Source organism: Hirundo rustica, chromosome 4 (assembly GCF_015227805.2).
Source record: "Hirundo rustica isolate bHirRus1 chromosome 4, bHirRus1.pri.v3, whole genome shotgun sequence".
In the NCBI taxonomy this organism is placed as follows: domain Eukaryota; kingdom Metazoa; phylum Chordata; class Aves; order Passeriformes; family Hirundinidae; genus Hirundo; species Hirundo rustica.
The window spans coordinates 25,896,240-25,920,239 of record NC_053453.1 but is presented as its reverse complement, the minus strand read 5'-3'; the positions used below and the strand labels follow the sequence as shown (position 1 = coordinate 25,920,239).

The 24,000-nt window shown below is 35.7% G+C and overlaps 1 protein-coding gene across 1 annotated transcript in view; it reads left to right on the top strand.

The window, feature by feature from the left end:
- Positions 1-24,000, top strand: part of FOXP2 (forkhead box P2) — a 403,711-nt gene that overhangs the window by 372,572 nt on the left and 7,139 nt on the right. Inside the window, 1 exon segment of the mRNA XM_058420110.1 lies at positions 630-793. Within this exon segment, the coding sequence (XP_058276093.1) occupies positions 630-793 (164 nt within the window).

Here is a 24,000-nt window from a genome sequence, read left to right as displayed (position 1 = left end):
AGCTACTTTTGATGTGAAGAAGCAAGAAGGACACCCTGTGGCAAAATCTGGAACATTCAGTTTTGCTGCAAATGTTAGATTGATAGAAGCTTTTGCAAATGCATGTGGATATGCATTAATATTTATCCAAGCTGTCATAAATGATTTCACATCACAGTGTTGGGGAACATGGTGCTCATGGCAAAAACTTTAAAGTTTAATTATAATATATAATTTTTATGCAGAAGAGGCAAATGTCAGGACTTTTTTATTTTGAGTTAAGTTCTGGTCATTTTTTAAAGTATATCAGCTGCCTGCATTATAAAGGAGCCATACATTGTGTGGAAGGGCAAAGGGGTTAAGTGTAATTCAAAGTCAAAAAATGATGTAAAACTAGAAAGTGCCGTGAATATCAGAACGTAGTTAATAATGGAAAGTAATGAAACCTAGGCAAAAGAAAGAGTAAACCAGAAGTAGAAATGCTGTTATATTCAGAATGTGAAAATAATTGGAAATACACAAAATCCTTCTGACCACCTCAACAAATACTCAAAATGAGCTGTTCTGTGTGTGTATATTTCGAAATGTTCATACATGTAAGAGTGCTATGTATATGTATGGACTAATAATTTTTGTTTTAATTTTGGTAGGCTGCACTGGCAGAGAGTAGTTTACCATTGCTAAGTAACCCAGGACTGATAAATAACGCATCCAGTGGCTTACTGCAGGCAGTCCATGAAGATCTCAATGGTTCACTGGATCACATTGACAGTAATGGAAATAGCAGTCCAGGCTGCTCTCCTCAGCCTCACATGTAAGTGCAGTCAGCTTTCTTTCAAGATAAAAATGCTGTAGTCTAAGACGCAATATTACTCAAAAGACCTTTGAAAGGTGGTAAGTGAAACATCTGGAGCTGTATATTTGACACTAAATATTTATATTGAAACATTTAAATAGATGAATCTTCATTTACTTTGTAGTTATAAAGTTGGTTTTTTGGGTTTTTTTTTTAAACCTCATCAGTTTGTTTGCAAACTCTGAATGTAATGGGAGGCTGATCTCTGTGGTCATTTTCAGAGCCTGGTTTGTAAGGTATAGTCGTGTTCACACTGGAATTAGGTGTAATTTTAACTATGACTCTCTAAACCATTTATGAACTGTAGTAGAGATATTGCGCGTTTATATAAACCATAAAATGCAAAGTTTAACTGTTGCCCACAGTTTTACACAGAAGCCAGTAAAGTGTAACTTTTTGCCTGTCGTATAATCAGTGTAATTACATATTCAAGTTTAATTACTGGTGCGTCTGTATTGGCAAGGTTTATATGTTATATTTTATGCAAGACTACGATTCCTATTAATATTTAGCAGCTAACTATATCATTAATTACTCTAAATTCTTTCCCCTACCATCTTTTTAATGGAGCTGAGAGAGTGGAAGTATTAAAAATTGATGTATTGTGGATTTCAGAAATGTGTCTGAAGCTTTAGAAATGCCTGGCCTTAATCAGTGGTGTCAAACATGGCAGTTTCTTGTTTACTAAATAGTAAAACATGTATCTTGGAGGTATTGTTTCCCAGGTTATTTATATAATAATTAGCAGTGTGATATGTAAGTAGACTTAGTTTTGAGTTTACTGTAGGATGGTTTTTTTAAGTGTATCTAGAATTATGGTGTCTTTTTTTTAAAAGAAGTTCTAAAAAGCTGATCTCATTTGCCTTTTTTTATTCCATTTTCTCTTTCACATTTTAAATGTTCATTTTAATTGCTAGAGTGGGATATTTAACAGTAACAGTAATTGAGACCAGACTCCCTTTTTTACTTATGCTCTGGTGTGTGAAGAATCCATTTTGATCTGACCATTTCTTTAGGGAAAATATTTTACTGATTTTTTTTTCCTTTTGTTTGGCATGTTAATATATCTGTGATCACAAAGAAATGTTTATTGTCATGCATTTAATTGTTCTATTGCACATTTATTCTACTTGCCTTTGAAAATAATACACTGTGAACATTCATGTATTTTATCAGGTTCCAAACCATTACTTTTTCAAAATGGAAAAATTTGTCTTTTGGAAGTGTCTTTAGATGTATTAAATAATACAAAAGAAGTAATAAAACTTGAAGTAGAAAGAACATGAATATATGCTCTTGAGAGTAACACTACTCTAAAACAAGTAAAGTGAGCAATCAGACAAAAGTTTTTATATCCCATGCTTTATGCTATCAACCATGCAGTGGGTAGCTTGAGGCCTTTTACTTTTAGCAGTTCTCTTGAGTATGCTAATGCTCTCTTCCTGTATAAAATGCCAAGACAATAAAACTTTAAAGAGCAAACAAGAGTTAGATCATGTGTGTTAAAAACAGCTACTTTACAGAAAAGAATGACACTTGCTATTAAAGTTGTTTTGTAAGTGTTAGGCAGATCTGTTTACATATCCTATGTTCTGTCTGCCATTCTGCTGGATAAACTGTGATATCTGTGCATATGATTATGTAGATATGGCTACATTTATAGCTGTGTTTATAGCCAAAATAGTGCATATTGAAGTAATTCTTGCCTATAACAAAGGCAAATACCTTCCGTTACACCCTAACTCAAGATTCAGCCTTCCTCTCTCATTTTTATGATGTGTCATTTGTCAAAACAGGCATTTTCAGGACGTGCTATGTTGACTCCTTTGAAATTTGTGAGGAAATGTTGCTCAGTTCTTGATAGGCTGAAGCAACAGAATGTAAATGCCCTGAGACACCACTGGAGAAAGAATCTATGCACTTTCATCCCTTGCACCAAACTTAGTGCAAGAATTCTGGGGTTCTGTGGGACCATCAGACAAAAGATGCAAGCTAGATTCTCACTCACTTGTGATAGTTTTTCCTTTTCTTTGTGGGAGAAAAAGGGAATGAATGCAACCTGCAAGGAAAGGCCAGGATAGGGAGAGGCTTGCATGGGGGTCAGAGGACCAAAGAGAAGAGACCTCTTCCTTGCCTCCATGACCTCCATGACATTGGTCGGAGACCCTCATTTTTGTTAAAGGGCATTACATAAGAAAATGAGAAAATAATAGAGGTAAAGCAAAGTAGAAGTAAAACAAGTGAAGAGTGTGGAAAACAATGAGGACAATTTAAAGTTTGCATTGCTTATACAGATAATATAATCTCTCTTTTTTAAAAACTGAAAAATAGTTGTTAAACTAGTAAAGAGTGGTTTACGGCACAAGCACCTACTTACTTTTAGTCTCCTGAGAAGGTTCACTCAAGAAGTGAGGATTTCTCCCCTAGAGAAGGGTCCTTGAGGTGTGATAATTATTGCACTCACCTATGAATTTGGAGGCTCTGTTAATCTCCAGGAAGATTGAACCTCCATCTTCCGATTCCCAGGAAAATACACTAGGCCACAATAGCAGGTATATGCTGAGCAATGTTCCTTGCCATCTTGTAGGTGGCACACATGCAGAAACAGTGGAGCAAGGGAAAGAGGTAGGTTGTGCACAATTTAGAGATCAAAGCATTCAGTTGTGAAGGTGAAGAGTTTGGATTCTAGACAAGCTTCCAGAGAGAGGCATTTGTTTGGTATTTCAGCAGGAAATGTGAAAGGAGTCTCAGTGTCAGTTGTCAAAGTCAAGCATCATAGTTATGCATCTGGTTCTTGAAATTGTGCTGTCAAAACAAACAAATCAAATGCTGACTGTCATTTTATCAGATATGATAAAACCATATGATAGCGAAACTGTCTAATTTTGGGAGGATAATACTTAGGTTTTTATTATATATTATGTGTGTGTGCAGAAGTCAGTATATCTGTGGTTGAGCACTGGAACATTATCAGAGACATTGATTTCTGTTATTGTAGTACCTTAGCTACTTAGTGTCAGAAAGCGGGGAACTTGTTTCAGTTCGTGGATATGAACATAGTACTTCACATCTGGTTTTGCAAAACACAGTAGTAAGAGCAGTTAGAGTCATTAATTTACCCATTTGTGACGAGGTATCTTAACATAGGCAGGCAAATCAGCTTACTTAGAAAATAGTCTCTGTTCATTGACTAAAGAAGGACAGGAGGTCTATAACTTCAAGTGTCTGGATCACACGTAAATGTTTGTTAAGTTCAGTGAGTCCCAGCCAGTGTATTTCAGACACTTTAAAACCTCTAAACTTTTGGCCTCAGGTAATGAAATATAATCTACTCCATTTCTTATGCTGAATACTTAAAAATACCACATTAAGTTATAGGTGATCAGTATAACCATGTCCTGGTACCTGGGGTAACTCATATTAATTATTATATAAGGCATCTGAAATTTTATACTGCGTGCCTCTTACTTTCCTTTCTCAATCTGATGAAAGGTGGCAATTCCAGGATCCAGGATGCAACATATGAGTAGTGGAATCTTAAATCCTAGGTTTTCTTTCTGTATTTCAACAGTATTAAATCCAAGTTCTGTCTTTGTCTGGCTTTCAAATCTGATTCCTGGTATGTAGCTGCTGAGTGCTTCCTTGACATAAATCTTCACTGAGAAAATCTGTTACTTATTGTGGGCATATATGTTCTGTTCAAAATTTAAATTTCTTCAACGGTCAGTTGTCAACAATCAGTATCGGGCAATTATATTTTAAGTCAGTGCTTAGGACTGTTTTTTTTCTTCCATTATTTCAACGTGGACTACTCCAAACTTACTGTGAGTTAGAGCTGATAAGCAACAGGATTCAAAGTGACAAACAGAACTGAAGATATTTTGTCAACAAAGATTCATTATTTTTGTAAAACTAGGTGCTGCTAATCTTACATAATAATTGTACATGGATGTAGCTGTAAGTTCCACAGTACACACCTTTGGAGTATAAATGCAGAATTCTGAACAAAATAAATCAAATTCAAACAAGTGCAGTTAAAGCCGGGTTGTGGGAAACATAGGAGAAAATGTATTATTCCTGTAGAAACAACAGCATTGGATGAGACATGAGATGATGCTTAGGAACAGTAATGACAGTTCATGCATTACTGAAAGTGCAACTTCTTTTTAACCTGTATGTAATAGACAGCATGCTGCTTTCAGAACTAATAAATTTAGATTTTTCAAATGAACATCAGGATCATCATGAAATCAACTTTGTGCTGTTACTTATTCTGTCTCTGTTATACATTTGAGAGTTCTCACTCCTGGGGATGGCAAATAAGGGATGGAAATCAAGTTCAGCTATTTTTCTGGTGTTTGTCTCTGCATTTGTACTAAACTGATTACACTTCAGTGATTGTTGCAACTGGCACAAACCCTGGTGTTTTATCACCAGAATACTTAACACATCGCTTGTCCCCATGGTCATGGCAAATGCATCATGCAAAATGCCACTTTACTTCATTGTATAATCCTGGGGGTAGAAAGGTACGATTTTAATCTGCTAAACTCTTCACAGAAGTTGAGGAAACTGAAAAAAATTGGTCATGAGAAAACAAGGAAAACGGCAGACAGAGAAAGTGTAGCCTTACCATAGGATACAACTGGGCAATTATACCATTCTATTAAAACTCAGTGCAGCTCATTAAATAAGGAGTGGAGGGAGTTAGAAAAGGTGATAGGGTAAACAGATATCCCTCTGGTGAGATTTTGAGGAAGGGGCTTGTCATTATGGTTGTCTCCCTGCTCACTCTGTGAGAGTGTAGTCTGAGGACAATGCAACTAAACTCATTCTCAATGGACTTACCAAAATAATCTAGTTCCTAACAGCAGATCCAGAACCCTGGGTTAATGCCACTCTGATTTCTAGAATTTTAGTTGTTGACAGCTTTTTTAGAAAACACAAAAAAAGCTGTTAGAGGTGCTTCTCAAAAAGTGAGTTCATACATCATCTCCTATATGAGTCTTTATGTTCAGGTATGGCAGTGCTGTACTCCCTAAGATGGGAGTTGTTTAAAGCCAAATGTCAAGACACACACATATATATTCCATGATCTTTAAAGCTGTTCCTAGAAAATGTTACGGTAGGTTGTTATGAGAAAGGATAACTTTTGTCTAAATGAGCAAGGGTGAGAGTCAATCTGAAAAAAAAAAGAAAAAAAAGACCTTATCCAGTGTAGTCCTTCGTCTTCGATTTTGTGTGGAAAAAGTGAGTTCCAAGCATTTATGGTTTCAGTCACCTTTTCTTTTTATTCTCCTATCATTCCCAACCCTACTCCTTTACCTTTTCTCACTCTTGCCCTGACTGGATCATTTCTCTCTGCAGTTCTATCTGCATAATCATCAAACTTGTTATTTTTTTTTCCAAACTTTTTTATCTTTAAATTTTATTCCCAGAGGCAAATATGATTATTCTGCTCTAAGATCATTTACTTTTGAGGTGCTTCAGTTTGAAAGCATTCCATTGTCAGGTCGTTCCCATATCTGATTATTCCAGTCCCCCACTGTTAAGCTTTCACACCACTTACAGTAGGTTACCTATCATTCCAGTTTTAATCCCTTTCATTCCCTTGTTTCTTTAACTTCATAATGTTCCAATCCCCTGTCTTTCTTTTTTTTTTTTTTTTTGGTTATCATTTCATTGTCCCATTTCATGATCTCTTTGCATTTACCTTGGAGGCTTGTTCTGTTCTAGGGGACTGCTATGATCCAAGTCTCTTCTTCATTGTATAAGACTTGACATAGTGCATAAGAAAATAAACTCGCGAAACACATCAATTAACAGGGATGTAACAAGCATTATTAAATAGGTGAGAAGCATGTAATTGAGCAGATGAATGTGGTAGCAATTGCAGTATTTCTGGGTATCCTTGTTCATCAAAAACGCTTCACCTAATCACATGATATTTTAATGCCTGTATAATTTAATTTCACACATTTTTATTCATAAATCTAACATAAGGATGATAATGGGCAAAGAGACTTTGTGACAACTTTTTATTTTTACATGAAAAGAGGAACAGCTAGGAAATGTGATCTTAAAGGTTATAGCTTTTGTCTGAGCATATTCCCATTGAAAGAAGTTCTACTGTGAGAATATGCAGTGAAATAATTTCGGCTTTTGTACAGAGCCATTTGCCTGTGGACACTAATGGAAAAATAAGCAATGATGTTTTGATTAATAACACTTCTCACCGTTCCCATTGAAACAACTTTTCACTTCAGTGTATCCCCAAATATTTATATTCTCCTTTTTTAAATTTTATTTTACACTACTTTACTTTTCAGCCCGTTTGTCGTCTATATTTGCTTCCGTTCATCAATTTACTTATTTTCCAACATTGATGGTCCTCTTCTTTATAATTTCATCTCTAGCTTCTTGAATGTTGCATGTCTTACTTTTGATCAGAAGTTGTTATTTCTTTTTTACATCATTCCAGCCCCAGTTGTTGCACTTCTAGAGTACATTCCCAATGCTCTTAACAAAAAGATCACTCCAGAGATACAGTGCCTTCAGCTGAAAAGAGTCAGATGCCCATAGCATGGCTTGTAGAAGTTGGTAGGCTCCTGTGGGGTTTCACAGGATCTTTTTGGAAGCTGTCTTGCTGAAAACTTTGTGCTACTGCTATCATGAATTCTCAGTCTATGGACAAGATACTTTTGCTTTTTATTTTTTTCACATAAAAGGTCTGTATAACAAAAAGCAGCGTCTTAAGTGTTGTTGCAGATGTTAAAAATTTGTTTGACATTTCACAACGAAGTCTCTCTGCAATGTGGTTTTGTGACTCCTAAAATTAGTTCATAAGAGAGTCCTGTCTTTGCACAATGCAAAAGCTGAGGTGACAGTGCTGTTAAAGTGTATTTCTAAAACTGCAGAGACAGTAACAAATTTTATCCAGTATTGATGACTGAATTTGTAACTGTAATATTATAAGCCAAAATTTTTGAAAGTGGACTCTCTAATATTATTTCCTAAATACATGTGTTCAAAAATGTGTATTTAAACTTACTTGTCACATAAAAGTCAAATAAAAATACACAATTATATCCAATTGATAACATTTAAACCAGTAGTTTAAATTATGATCCATAAATCCAAGCATTCCTTGAAAAATGTAAGATATTATGCTGAAAAATTATTATCTGGCTATTGTTTAATCTTTAGAATTCATAGGTACTTCACACATTTTAAAAGACTAAAAATTCCATTTCAGGGTTGGGGTTTTTTAAGACTTTATAGAAAGACTTCATCTCGTGTGAAACCCCATGTATAGGTCGTGGTAAAGTTACTAAATCTCAAGGCGGCTAAAGATGTGATTATACCTGGTAAAGCCCATATGCAAAGGCAAAGTTCCCAATCTTCTGGCGAAGTGCAGTTGCATCTAACAAAAGCCTTTGATTTAGATCAGTGCTGGGAATGCATATGGGTGATACAACCCTGATGTAATTTCTGATAGGGTTATAACTGCAAGTATTCTGATGGTTTTCTCCAAGGAAGCAACAACATGGAAAGTGTATCTTAAATTAGGCTGGACATATCCAGTAGTCTCCCTCCTATACCAAGATTTACCAAGTTCTACTGTACCCATTAATAAGGATTTCATGATGTTGCAGAATCTTAAAATGATTGTGACCGCTCCAGTGATGCTTTTTGAAGACTTTAATAAGCTTCTGATTAAGATGGATAAGGGGACATGTTTATTTGATGCAGTATTATGCTATAGTAGTAGTAGTCAGGATAATTAGGTACTTCCCCAAAATTGATTTTTATTTATTTTCATGTTTTCCCTCCTTTTCTTCATTACTTGCAAATTTGGCATTATCAGACATCATAGCTAAAAAAAGGACCTCTGGGCTTTTATCTCCTCTTGCTGTAAGAACCCACAGGAGATAAGGGTCATGTTGTGGGCAACCATGTATTACAATTCCTCACCTAAAATTATCATAGTCCATCTCAAATTTGAAAGACATCATGAAACCTCAATCCTTTGATGATTTCAGCTATATTCCAATTTCCAAATTAAATGTATTCCAATTTAGTTTCGCTGATGTGTGTTTTAGTTTAGAGTCTTTTTTACTCTTCCTCGTGTTTCTCAAATGTATTCTAGAGAGCATGCTGTGAGCTTTGAATCTTTATTCTGTAGACCAAACAGACTGTTTCTGATAGAGCAGACTGTCCATTTTCCTCATTTTCCTTGTGCCATTCCATAAAAAGACTCAGTTTGGATTTAGTTATATGGGTAGGTATTAACAGGTTTTTGAAGAATTCCAGATGTGCTTGTATATAATGTGTTTCTTCTTTGTCTCTGTACCTGTGGGGGAAAAGCTTATTTCAGCTACATTCAGCTTAATTGTTATGGTTTCTTTTAATATGTGTATGGGTTGGGGGCCCTGTTGTGGAAAGTGCTGTGCAAAGGCAAAACGAAAAGGTTTGTCAAATCCCTGCCCCAAACTCTTGCAGTCTTTACGTAGTAATTGAATTACTTGAGTTTTGACAAGGACCTTCAGCTGTAGTATGAATAGAGGGTGTATATTACTTACACTTCTGTCCCCCTGTAGAATAGCATCACTTCATTAGGGAAGGGTTTGACATAAAGCCAGTTGCCATTGACGTTTCTGTAAGTACATAAAGCCCAAAGGCAAACCATGCCTGGTGGCAGTGACATACCATGACATGAGCACCCATCAAGTATTGTTCTGTTACTATGCATGTATATTCTTTATGAATCCTTTGAATTATGAATCCATGAATCCTTTAATTCATAGCATTATGAGAGAAATTATAATGTGTTTATCTGAAGCTACTGGAAGTACAATTTAAATCCTATATATTTTTATTTTGTAGCTAAATATATACAGATGTGTTATTGACAATTGTATTGCACTGTATACATTTCATTCAGCAGGAATAGACTGCCCTGTGAAGCTGAAGTCTCTGTTAAGCACAGGCCAAAGTATGTGATTAAGAGGCAGAATATGTTAATCTAGGCTCTGTGATATCTCAGATATTCCCTGATCAGCTCAGTCTGCAGGCAGATGGTATTTGTGTTTTCTTGCAGAAATGATACAGATATAGCATATTCATCAAGAGACATGTTGCTCTTCACATCTAAATGGTAAATCTGCAATAGTATAAAAACTATTGCATATATTAACAGTTTGGTGAAATGTTCTTATAAAAGTCACAATGACTGGATGCACAGTCTTAATACTAGAAGCTGGTGACAAATATGTGCTGGTAAAGGCATGTGGTTGTTGAGAGCATACTTAACAGGAATGTGGTACATAAAAGTAAGCTCTGTCTTCCATGCAATTCTTCTGATAGATCTTTTCTGAAGACTTGGGGAAGACTAAAAATACAAGGTTTTTTGAAAAGAGAGGAACTAGATGGGAAATTATGACAGCCTTTAGAACACGATGCAGAGAAGATGGGAAAGAATTTGTCCATTGGGAATGGGACAAGAAATAATTGATTGGTATTTTTGCAAGAACAGGTAGGATAGACAACGGAAAAAAATCCCTACCTTTCTGACTTTAGGATAATAAAGTGCTGATATATGTACCAGCACAGAAAGTCTTTGGAACCACTGATACTGGAAGCTTCTAAGAATAAATTAGTGGTCAAAAGTGATTTAAGTATAAATGATCCTACTTTGGGGTAGAGAAAGGAAATCAAGAGACTATGATCTCTTCAAGTCCATTGTAACCCTGTTTCTTTTGATCTGTATGATAAATCTTGAAAAATGAGGGGCTTTTTCATGTATGCCATGTTTTACAAAGATAGCTGAATTGTCCATATCCATTTATTTTATAATTTGGAACAGCTATCATTGCTTAATACTTTTAAGAACTCTTATTTTTAAGCTAGAATTGGAAGTTGGCCTCAGAGAGAAATGCATAGTGAGCATAAAATTCAGCTAATATGAGTAATGTCAGCAATGCTAGTGCAGAAAGTCCTTAACAGGTCAGTTTGACCCAATTGTCTGTGTTGAGTGTGATGTGTCGTTCTACTTGTTAAATGCTACCATCAGCTATTCAGCAAAAAAAACACAACTGAAGAACTGGACTTTCTCCAGGCTTGTTCTAGCAGCCCAAGCTGGTCCAGCTAGGCCAGCGGTCTTGGGAATCTGAAGAGGTCACAGGTCACTGGAAACTGGTGAACGTTGTCCCAGTTTCCAAGAAAGGCAAGAAGGAGGACCGTGGAAACTATAGGCCTGTTGGTCTCAATTCAGTGTCTGGCAAAATCATGGAAGACCTTTTTCTGGGAAGTATTGAGAAGAAGAAGAGGAGGACCACACAGTCATTGGTCACAGCCAGCACAGCTTCATGAGTGGGAAGTTTAGGTTGTCAGGCCTGATTTCCTTCTGTGACAAAATAACCCACCTACTTAATCTAAGAAAGCCAGTAGATGTGATCTTTTTGGTCTTCAGTAGAGTTTTTAATATTGTTTCTCACAGGACCCTTCAGGCCCAACACTTAGCTGGATAAACAGGTTGCAAGATGGTTGAGCAACTGGCTCATGTAACGCAAAGGGTTACAGTGAAAGGGGTGACATCAGACTGGTGACCTGTCACTTGTGGAGTTCCACAGGGCTCCATCCTTGGCCCTGTGCTCTTCAACATCCTCATGAATGAGATGGATGCAGGACTGGAAGGAACACTAAGTGTGTTTGTCAGTGACACTAAATTTGGAGGAGTTGTCAACTCCCTTGAGGGAGCTGTCCCATACTGTTTATCTGATCAGCTCTATGTTTCCCAAGAGTTTCATTGATGTAAAAGTTTTCAACAGAAATAGAAAAACAATTGTATATAGCACGTATTTATATTAAAATGTACAAACCCTACATATAGCACAGTCCAAATTCTCCCTCAGCTTTTCCTGTGTCATTGAATAGCTTTCCAGATTTTGCATAGAGAATATTTATTGGCGCTAACCCACAAATAATGCTGAGGTACCTAATTGTTGCTGCTAAGTTTCTGTGTAACTCGTACAATTTTTAAGATTTCCCGACCATTAGACACTACAGAGCATGCCAGATACACAGCCTCTTGTCTTGAACTTTGTTGTTTCTGGGCTTGCTATTTTTTATGGTTCTTCAATAACTCCAAAAATATTCACCCTGAAATCTCTAGTACTTTCTTTTTTTGCTTTGAAATTTTGCCTTAAAAACTCCTGTGCTCTTCCTCCCTAATACTTTTCTTTGTTTAGCATGTTAACTTTAGACGTTTGAACCAGATGCAGTTGATGGGTTGAAAGACTTTAGAAGCCTGTGCCCTAAGCTAATTTCTAGTCAAGTCTCTACTTTCTTGTGGTTCTATCACAGAGAAAATACATTTATTTAGACACCAAAGGGAGCAAGCAAATGTCAAGGATGGGAATTTTAGTAAGAGTTGCTAGAATCAGAAAATCTATGTTAATGCAATCTTCTTAGTCAGAACTTGATTCTTAAAAATTTTGATCCTGTAAGACGGGCTAATTGTAGGAGAGCTTAAAGCCTTATTTGATATTTAAAGAAAGTGTATTCTTAATATGCCAGTTTTTCAGAAAGCTAAAGTCTTTATCTATGTTCAGAATTTAATATATTGGTGCAAATAGAGTATCCGTATTTATAGCCTTTACCTTTTCTTGCCAAATCTTAAATAATAATAATAAGATTAATAAGATTTATTATTATAATAATAATAATAATAAAGATAACCCCAAACAATAGACAAAACACCAAGACCTGCTCAATTTAATTATAAGTTTTATAGTATAAAAAAAAACCTCTGTATGTTTTTGCTGCCCATTTTTAATCAACAAAACATTTTATTTTGGTAAAGGAAAATGAAATTGTCAAATTAAATCTGTCAGTTTATACTCTAGAATTTTTTCTATATAATGCTCATTTCTTTGTAGTCAGCTACAAAGGGCAAAGAAAATATGTTTGATTGTTGGTGGGGTTTTTATTATTTTCAAAATTTTTTCCACTCAGACTCCTTACTGTAAAGCTGAGACTTTTCAAAACTTGTTTTGCATATTTTCCTTTTAATTTTAGTATGCCACCAGTGGCCATTTCCAACTTTCCTTTGAAAAGAAACTCTTTTTTAACTGTCCCTAATTTAAAGAGCAGTTGATATATGTATGTGCTTGGGCAGGCCAAAACTGATAGGGCAGGAAGAACCAAGCACCAACCCCAGCCTCTTCATGATAAATGTATTTGTATATTTTGTAGATAAGCAGATAAGTCATCCCTGAGTTGGAAAGTGCATATGCTATAGAAAGGAGAAACAAGAGGTTTGCTCCTAGTGACCATGAATTAATAGCTAGGTGGTTTCTGCAATGTGAAGGTCAATATGTGTTAAAACATTTTTCCTGTAGATTAATGATAGATGGCATCTTGGAATTATTGAATACCTAATATTTTTAATAGAATTTAAATATATAATAATTTTTAAAATCAGATCTCATTAACTGTGTAACATACTGAGGATTTTAGAAACTTCTTTTTTGCAGTAGCATTATGCCTTTTTATTTTTATAATAATTTAGTAGTTAATTATAAGGATAAAATTATAATAAATCTGCCATATTAAATTGGGTGACCCTTAAGTATGAGTAAGGCAAAGGTGAACATGTCCTTTTTTCCTATACTTTCCATGTTTCCATATTTTAAGTATCTCACTATTGCTCATATCTCCAAGCCTCTACTCTTGTGTTGACTTCAGAGGCAGCTTAATTAAATCAATTCCATTTCCTCCCACAAGTATGTTTCCTATGCCATAGGTCACTTCTGTTGTTCTTGCATGGATTCTTCTATATGGTTTTTGGGATGGATGAGTAATAGCTAAAGGGTAGTCAAGCACATTGAATATAGAAGTTGAAGTGAGGGCCTACTTACAAATACGTAAACACTTTTTATGTAATTGTCATTGTCGTTATTCTCTCCTAGTTAGTATAACATACTGGGTTTTGACTTCTCAAGCAGAAGCACCATTGAAGGATTCATAATATATTTCCCGAGTGGTTACAGTAGATGGACTTATATGGATGGATGTAGTTTTTCTTTTTTTCTTCTTCTTCTTCTTTTTTATTTGTCAGTAATAAATTGATTTTGCCATGAATTGTCAACTTTGGGGTTTTTTCACTATTAACTTCACATCTAACTAACCTATATATATCATGTTAACTCTGTTAATATCTTCAGGGCTATTCATAATTACATTCAAAATAGAAATCAAATGTGGGATCTTAGAGACTTCTTGCTGTTAACCTGCCTCTATGTTGTGATACAATCTTTTGTTCTTCATCTAATTACTTTTATTACTGACAAATCTTTGTGTCGACTTCTGGTAAGAGTTGAATTTTTAGAAGTTTCTCACAGGAATTCGCAAATTTAAATACACCCGTCTGCTCTCCTTGTTTATTGCAGCATTATTCATAGAAGGCTCATAGAGCAAGTAAAATTACTGGTCTTACATATACTTGCTATTCCACCTCATTCATCTGGTAGAAAAATATGTGTTTCACCTTTGGTTATTCCCCATCTCCCCAAGCGTTCTGTTGGATGCATTAGATATTTTACTTACATCTTCAGTGAATAAACTTCAGAAGCAAAACCATGGCCCTAACGAAGTCAAGGGGAATTTTGCCATTGACTTAAATGAGATCTGGAGTACATCCAGGGAAACTCTTTGTCTTCATGTCTTTGCCTTTCCCTCATTTCTTATTCTGCCTTCAGTCACTCCAAATCATTCCTAATCTCCATCTGATACTTCTTGTAACTTCTTGCAGTCCCATTTCTCAATTTCAGTTTCTTAAAATATTTTAATCTTTGTTTTCCCTTTTTACTAAATGAGACAAGGAGCTCTCCCAGATCTGAAATCTTTTTATTAGGTCTTTGAAACTTCTTTTACTCTTACTAGTTTATAACATTAGCAAAATCACTAATGTTAAAGTCCAGAACAGTTTTATCTATGCAAATACAAGAAAGAAATATTTTCTCAGTTTTGTCAGGACTAATTGGATATGCCCTGTTAACCAATAAGTTTGTGGTTTTCAAAAAGGCTTGGGTTTTATTTTTTCCTGCTAATACAAATGTAATGTCTTCATATTTTCTGCTACCTCTATTCCCCTAAAACCCAAAAGGTATAGATAGAATCACCTTTTTTTTTTTTTTTCTTTTTTTCTTTTTTTTTTTCTTTTCTTTTTTTTTTTTTTTTTCTCTTTGCTTTTTTTGTTCTTCCTTTTTCTTCATTAAACAGGCCGGTTAGTACTTCCTTTCCAAACACCCTATATAGCTTGTGGCATATTCTTCTCTTTGAAATAGCACTATATGTTCACTTAGTTCAGATTTTTAGGTAATAATGAGTATCTGATATTATACATGGGCACTCATATAAAGAGTAGCTTTCCTCTACTCTTTTTTTCATGTTAGATCTTCACATCCAGTCAATTGTTCTTGACTCTTACTCTGGTCTTACATTTGCAATACCTGGGTATTCTCTGATTTCTTCTGGGGTCTGTCCTGGTTTACAGCTGATTTGATGTCCTGCAGGATGGACCTCTTTCTCATTAGGTTTGCACATGATATCAAATTATGGGAACAGTCAATATGCATAAGGGTAAGATGGCCATTCAGAGGACCTGTGTGGGCTGGAGGATTTGGCCAAGAGGAACTTTATGAAATGCCATGCTCTGCACTGAGGAAGGAGAATCCCCATCTGAGTCCAGTCTTGGCACCTCAAATTTAAGAATTACAGCAGTAAACTGGGGTGAGTTCAGCAAAAGTCTACCCCCATGGTCAGAAGCAGGAGCCGTTGCGCTTTGGGGAGAGCCAGAGCAAGCTGAACTAGATCAGCCTGGAGAAGAGGGGGCTTTAAGGGGACCTGACTCTCAGTACCTACAGGAAGATAAGCAAGAAGATGGAACCAGGCTCTTTACTGTGGTGGCAGAATGAGAGACAGAGGGCATAAGTTAAAATAAGAGTTTCAGACTGGATATAAAGATATATGGATATATATCCTATTTCCTCATGAGGACAGTTACGCAGTGGATGGGGCTGTTGACAAGCAAGTTGTATAGTCCATATCCTCCAAAGTTTTCCAGACGTGACTGGATAAAATCCCAAGCAATCTGATGTGACCTTCTAGCTGTGCTTTCTTTAGGCCGTGGGTTCACCTAGAGGTATTTTAGAGGCATTCACCTGCATTATGCAGTGATCCTAGAGTGTGTTTTCTTTAAAACTGAACCACTGAGAGAGTGAGCAGAAGCAACATAGCAATTTTAGCAATCAGGCTTAAGTAGAAAGATGCTCTGAATTTTGTTTTACATATACTAGTGAAGTGATATCGTGCTCACGGAAGGGATGGATCTTAGAAAAAGCAGTAACTGAGTTTACATCTTTTTTAATGTACTACAAAAGAAAGGTCCTTGCAATGCCAGTTTTGCACAATTGGTAATTATGGGGTTTGTGATTACTATTTTTCTTTACCCCTGCCCCAAGGGACTCACCTCCCTTTTATTCTAGTGTAACTGAAGGGAGGGCATGAAGAACACTAGCTGCTTCTACACTGTTAAATTTTTATCAACAGATATAAATAGGAAAGTCTAGTTCAGAGGTTGTAAAAGCAATAATTGACTTACACAAACTCATTCATTCTTTCTTCTACCTTGCTTGATGATCCAGAGGCACTTTGTGACCACTGATCATTAATTCCATCTTATGCCATCTCCTCTACAGATGAACTAAAGACCAACTTTAGTGCCCTAATTAACTATTCCTGTGAACTTCTATCTCCTGTCAACCTCTGCAGCAGTGCCTGCCATCTGGGACTGTTTCTTGCCTCTACTTTCCATTGCCAAGTCAATGCAACTCCAACTCCACCATGGTAGACTTGAAATCCTTGGTGATGGATAAAATCACAAATAAGAAAATAAGTACATTTTAAATGTATATTTAGTGCTTCAGTGCTGCATTTCAGAAAATAAAAGGCTGTTACTTCCAATTTTTTTTCTCAAAATGGAGGGCCCAGGGTATAAGGATAATTTGAAAGTGGCAGATTGGCAAAGTACATCCATAAACATCCCCACCTAAGAGCAGTGCTTCTATAGAAATCATTATTTCTCGTCTTCTTCCACCAGGATATTGTAGCTTCATTGTCTCCTTAGAAAAAATGATGTAGCACACCCTCAGCTTCCTGAGAAGGATATGTGACAACAGGACCTTCCTCCCTTTCTTGTTTAAAGCCAGAGATTTGCACATAGGCATTTTTTTATCTAGAAATAATGCCACTTCTTCGTCATTCCAGCATATGTGATAAATACATGGTGAAAGTGTTTCCTGATCTTCAAGGAAAAATAATAATGGATTCTGTGACAGTTAGCATTACTGATTTTGTATTTAATTACTCATCTAATAATTTCTTCCCTTTCTCAATATTGGATCATCATATTGGATTAGTATGTCCCTATGTGGCTGTACATATTCACATCAATGAACAGTCCACTTCTACTTAGAAGAAGTAATAAACTGTTTATAATAGCATAAAATTATAGAAAGAGTAAGAACATGAAAAAAATATGAAAATACTGTAGGATTTGAGGATTTGTCTTAATTGTCTAACAAAGCATAAATATAATAATTCTAAATCTGAAATAGTGGAATGGAAAAGAAAGCTTTTATTTCAAAATTGCCACGGGATATCGTCCAGATCTATAGCTATATTGGCAAGATGTAATATAGCTTTTCCTGAAAAAATACTAGTTCACCTCTATTAGGAAAAAAAGACAGCAAGAGAAGTTGAACATTATATATTTCAACAGGTTAAATTTGGGAAATACTTAATGCAAAGAAGTCTTTAGAAAGCAAAAATGCTTCAGATAAAAATAAATATTTTAAACCTTTTTCACATATGAAAATATGAAAACATACACAAAAAATTAGATTGGCCACAGTATTTCTTGAGTTCAGTAGCTCACCTTGTTGGCTTGGATGCAAATATTTTCAAACTTTGGCAGTTGGAAGAATTCTGTAGCTGTGAATCTTCTCCCAGCATTTACTGGAACACTTAGTGTAGCTGAATCAAAATTGCACTTGTAGTTCAGGATCCCCTGTACATAAAAGAATTGAGGGCACCTCTAGGTAATAAGCAAAAACATAAATTAAAAATGCAGGTGTCTGATGTTAGAATTTACACTGTAAATTGAAGTTCTGTAAAAGTGTCACACAAAGATAGCATTCTTTTTTTTTCTTTTCCTGTACTAAAGCACAATAATTGTGATGAAGTAGAGATTGTGAATAGATAGTACAGTTGAAGGAATATCTGCAGACTAACCAATTGGTTCTGAAGAAATAATGTTTGTGGGCTTAAGGCTGTCTACAGAATTGTGAGGAAGAGTGGATCAAATGGACCATCAGTTGGTTTGGGAGACAAAGTTGCTTGAGAGCTAACTGATTATTTAGCTCTTTTTTTTTTTTTTTTTTTTTTTTTTTTTTTTTTTTTTTTTACTCTTAAGAATGTTTATTTGTTTAATGGGCAAACGTAAACTTAAAAGAAAATCAATGTAGGTTGCCACGACACATATGACTTAGAAATTTTTCAGTCCCAAAGATTCCCCTGGGAAAACTTTCTTCATCTAAGTTTTAGAAAATTCATCATCTTTATACACTTCTGTATGAAGTCACTAGGAAAGCTAGTGAGTCAATAGTATAAAAATTAAAGTCTCATACAAAATGAGCTTGGGAGGGACTTCAAGACATGATGCAATTTATTGCCCTTTGTGTCACTGAATACCAAAGTAAAAAACTCCCTAGTGTTACTAGGTGCCTAAGTCACCATAGCAATATGAAATACTTTCAGCTGCAACCCAGCAAAAAGATTATCCTTTCATGATTTTAGACTGATTATTGCAACCCCTGAGTGGAATAAAAGGGCACCAAAAGAGCTTAAAAGAATTACATGACATGTTGCAAATCATATTCTTGGCTACAAAGCTCGCAGTAAGCACATTGACCTAGGCAGCTTCTCTCTCCCAACACCTACCACCAATAGAATCTTTGCTTCAATAAAAAGCAAAAAGCAAAGTATTTTCCCTGCCAGTCATTACATTGACTTAACTGCCTGAGAGATTCAGTCTCCCTATCACGATGTCCCACAGCACTTTTTTAAAAATTATTTTATCAGAACATTAAAGATTTTTGGTGGATATGGGCAGCAATGTTTAGACAACACAGAACTAAACTGTGGAGTTTGTTCACTGTGAATCCTAGAGGGGTTGAATCCTGGAATTTTCCTGGCAGCTTTCAGAATTATTTACTGAATATCTTGCCTCTTTTTTTTTTTTTTCCTTTTTTTTTTTTTTCTTTTTTTTCTTTTTTTTCTTTTTTTTTTTCTCCCTTAAAAAAAAAAAAATACAAATGAACCTAATGAACTAATTCTTTTTTCTATGGAATTGCATGAAAGACATACAGAGAAACTTAAATTGTTAAATCTTGTTTGGAAGAAAGAAAGGATTACTGTAATAATACAGTGCTGGCAGTTACAAAAGGCATTGTCTGCCTTCATGTTTTCCAGAGAAAAACTGAATCTTTTATTCAAAGCTTAGAATGAGCACTATTTTACTAAACAAATCTAAACCTTGTAATTATTTATATTTTCTTATCCTGAGCCTTGTTGCTGTTTTGCTTTTTTCGGTATCCTCTTACATTAAAGTTGATGTGAAGTGCATCCACTGTAGAAAATGTGCTATTCATAATTGAGAATATTGTATCAAGTATATTTTCTGCTTGTTGACACCATCTCAACTCAATTTAATTAAGAAATCGTGTACTTGGTTATGCGATCTGGTTGTTTTCTTGTCAGCAGCAGCACACATTCTAATGTTTAGAAGTTGAATGTAACACTTATTTTGTTGCTGTTGTCTAGATTTTAGCGGGATTTTAGTAACTGTCATACTAAACACCTTTTCCCAAGGCAGGATCAGGCTTATAGTCTGCAAAATTCAGAAGACAACTTCACCTTGTATCAGATGAGTTATTGCAGGCTTTGAGAATTTGGCTTCATCCCTAAATATTTGGAAGTTACTTTACGCATTCCTTCCTAGCAGATATTTATCCCTCAGCTGCCTGTCCTGATAGCTTTCTTTTTCCTCTGAAACCACAAAGCTCTTCTCCAGAAGCCTACAGTCTTCACAAGGCCTCTGCAAGTGTCTAGAAACTGTTACCTGTCTTTTGGCAGTTATTCCAGTTAAATGTTATAAATGGTGATTTCTTAAAGGATACAGTATGCAGTAATAATCTGCCAGTTAGTTGCAAGGAGTGAGAGAAAAATCTTCATGTAAAGCTGTAAAGCATGCAGAAGAGTGAATGTTTGAAGCAGACACAGAGAAAGAGGAACTTCATGTTCTGCAATCTATGAACAAAGAAAAAGCAATGTATTGAGATGAGCAGGCAGATCTGCAAGGTATTAGAATCCTTCTTTTATATTAAAAATATCTCTCACAGAGAGTATTATTTTCAAAGTGCTGGGGTACAGGAAAAGTCTTCTTTATAACTGTAGATTCATCAACTGTAAAGAAGGTAGTCCATGGAAATGAGGATGTTCATTTGTTTATATCTTTACCAAAAAGTCCTTTGAAATAATTTAGCATAGCCATATTTTATTTTTGCTGCTTCTGCATCTCCTTGCTTTTTGTTGGTGACAGTGTATTGTCACTCTGAGCTCAGTGTGTTTTGCCAGCACTAATTTAAAGGAAAAGGTATTTTGATGAGGACATTTGGACATGGTGTCACAGTTGTACTTGCTGAAAGATGTCTCCATCATCCTTTTAGTATCCTGAAGAGTTAGCAGGGACTTAACATACTTTGCAGAGGTGTGTTTCTAACTCAAAGAATGATTTGGGAAAGGCCCAAAAAGATGGGGACTCTGAGCCTCCCCCAGCATCGTGGTTCAGTGCTTCACTGTCTGTACTAATTTTTTAACTCCAACATCTACCAGTTGCACCTTCTATAACCTAAGTGATCCATTTTTCAGCCTTTCATCATATAACAGTTTTTTCCCTAATCTTCTACCAGGTTTTTCTCAAGTTGTTGACATCTGTGAAGTTAATAATGTTGTTCTTCGGTCTATCTTCATTGTCATTAATAAAAAGTACTGACTAGTTCTGAACACAATTGGTTCATCAAGAAACAATACTAAACTTCCTTAAAATTCAGATTCTAATTATATAGTGGATCAGAAGGTTTTGATCACAAGTCCAAAATCACTAAACTGTGGCATGTTTTAGGATTTGAGTAGCATATCTATTATTAAGAAGTCCTGGAATAGAGAAATATTTATTCAGAATTTATGTTGAAATACTCAGTACTTCACATGGGAATTTGTTCATAACACTGTACTCCTATTGTACAAAAAAAAAAAAATAGTAGTGCAAAGTTTTGCAAATAATCACATTAAAATATATTTCTATCTATATATATACAAATCTTAAAATCTTCTTTTGCCTATGGGAATGAAAAATAAAAGCTTTTTGTTCTTCATACATATCTTGTATTTGCTTCCTCAGAACATATATAAAATACTATATATGTAAGATCCTTACATCTCTAACCAACATGCCTGAACTTTGCCTTTCAACCTTTGATTTTGGAAAACAAACTCTAGAGTTGTGATAAACATTAGTTTCAAGAGCCCGTGTGTTATTCCTTGTATTTACACTTCCAGAAGGAAATGCTTGTATGGCAGTGTTTTCTAAAACTTAGAAAGCTTTCTTAAGCTTCTGGCACAACAGCCTGTGAAATTTATTTTTGAACTCATTTGGGAAAAAAGTTCTGTAGTCAGAACTTCTTAAGCATGGAAACAAAAGTATAGCAATGAATCACAGACTGGTTTGGAATGGAAGGGACATTTAAAGATCGTCTACTCCACCCTCTCTTCCCTGAGCAGGGATATCTTCCATTAAATTGAGGAATGCCCCATCCAACCTGATTTTGAAAACTTTCAGGGACGGGCATCCACAACTTCTCTGGGCAATCTGTTTCAGTGTCTCACATCCTCATGTAAAATAATTTTTCCTTATGTCTTACGTACATGTATCCTCCTCAAGTTTACAAATGTTGCTCCTTTTTCTGTCACTGGTAGAAAGTCCTCATCTTTCTTATACACCCTCTTAAGTGTTGAAAGGTCTGCCTGGAGCCTTCTCTTCTCCAGGCCTGTAAAACCCCAACTCTCTGAACCTTTCTTCATAGGAGAGGTGTTTCATTCCTCTGAGTATTTTTGTGGCCCTTCTCTGAACTTGCTCTAACAAGTCCATGCCTGTCTTGTACTGGGGTCTCCAGAGCTGAATGCAAACTCCAGGGGTGACCTCATCAGAGCAGAGTACAGATTGGGGTGGGGAGGCAAATCACTTCTCTAACCTGCTAAGCACGCTTCTTTTAATGCAGCCCAGGACACAATTGCCTTTTAGGGTGGCAAGTGCACATTTCCAGCTCATGTCCATTTTTTCATCCACCACTGTCCCCAGGTCCTTCTAGGAAGGGTTGCTCTCAAACCCTTTGTGCTCCGGTCTGTTTGTGTTGGAGATTGCTCTGATCCAGGTGCAGGATCTCAGACTTGGTTTTACTGAACTTCTTAAGATTCATGTGGGCCCACTCCTCAAACCCATCAAGGTGCCCCTGGATAGCATCCCTTCTCTCCACGAAATCAACCACCACTCAGCTTGATGTTACTGGCAAACTTTCTGAGGGGGCACTCAACAAATCTTACTGTGTGTCACAGGTGAAGATACTAAATAATGTTGGCCCCAGTACGTACGATTAAAAAACACCAACAATGAAGTAATATGGTAGGTATAATGGTGCACAAAATGCAATTTCTTGGGAGCAACAAAGAGAACAGTATATTGTGATAATAGTGTTACAGCATCTGGATAAAGTTATTACGGCAATATAGCATGATTGAAAATCACTGAAGATTTGCATCAAAAAGTTAGTCACTTAGAATTCTAAAGAAATTATCTGAAATTTGAAGCTTAGTGGGGTTCAGAAGTTCTTTTCAACACTTCCAAAGGTTTGAGAAAAGATACTAAGTGAAAAACAAACCTCATGAAAGGACCTTAAATTTCAAGACACACAATTACTTGTATTGCCTTAAAAAGGGATGAATTGTTTTTCTCCCTCTTTCAGAAGACACTTTTCAAATGTTTTTCAGTGATAAAAGTAAATGATTTCTAAATGACCCCACATTCTCCTGCAACATAGCTACCACACAAGTAAGAACAAATATAGTTAAATTCAGAAGCACCATGTCACCTGTGGGTCCCAGTCGTTGTTTTCAAATTCAGTAAGTTCTACACCATAGTAGATACTGCATTACCTCAGATCACCCTATAGTGTTTTCAAACCTTGGGTGTATGCTAGAAACACAACAGAGAGACATAGGAGATTAGGTTAAATTTCTTTTTTATTTGATGTCTACAGCAGGGTTAACTTTGCAAGGAGAATCAGGCAGTATGTGTTGGGTTTTTTCATTTTATCTATTACTGTGTAGTGGCACATTGTATACAAACCCTGATAGTAATCCTTTAATCCTTGAATAGTACACTTTAAATTGTATATTAGCTGTAGCGAAGTTATGTGCTGGAACTGACTGCTAAATATTTGTTCAGTATATCTTAGATACTCTCTTCATGAAGTATAATCTATATATAGAGTGAGACTAGTCATGTTGCTGCCGTATTTCATTTTGTAAATTAGGATCTTTACTTCATTTATTTCTTTGAGGGGAAAAAACCCCCAAAAACAAAAAAAAGCCCCAACAAACAAAAAAAACCCCTTGGTTTTTATATTTTATTTGTAAGTTGGTGGGGTTTTTGTTTGTTGGTTGGTTTTGTTTGTTTGATTGTTTGTTTGGGGGTTTTTTTTGTTTGGTTTTTTTTAGGGGGGTGTATTTTGTTTGGGGTGAGGTTTTTTTGTTGTTTTGGGGGGGTTTTAGTTGGTTGGTTTTTTAATTAAAGCTGTGCCACTTTAATTCAAGGTAAATTGAAGGCATACTTAGAAAAAAGCAGCAGAGGAATAAAGGTGCTAATAAGGTATTGAATAGAATAGTTATGTTTTATCCAGAATTTAAGATAACTGATCCATACTTTT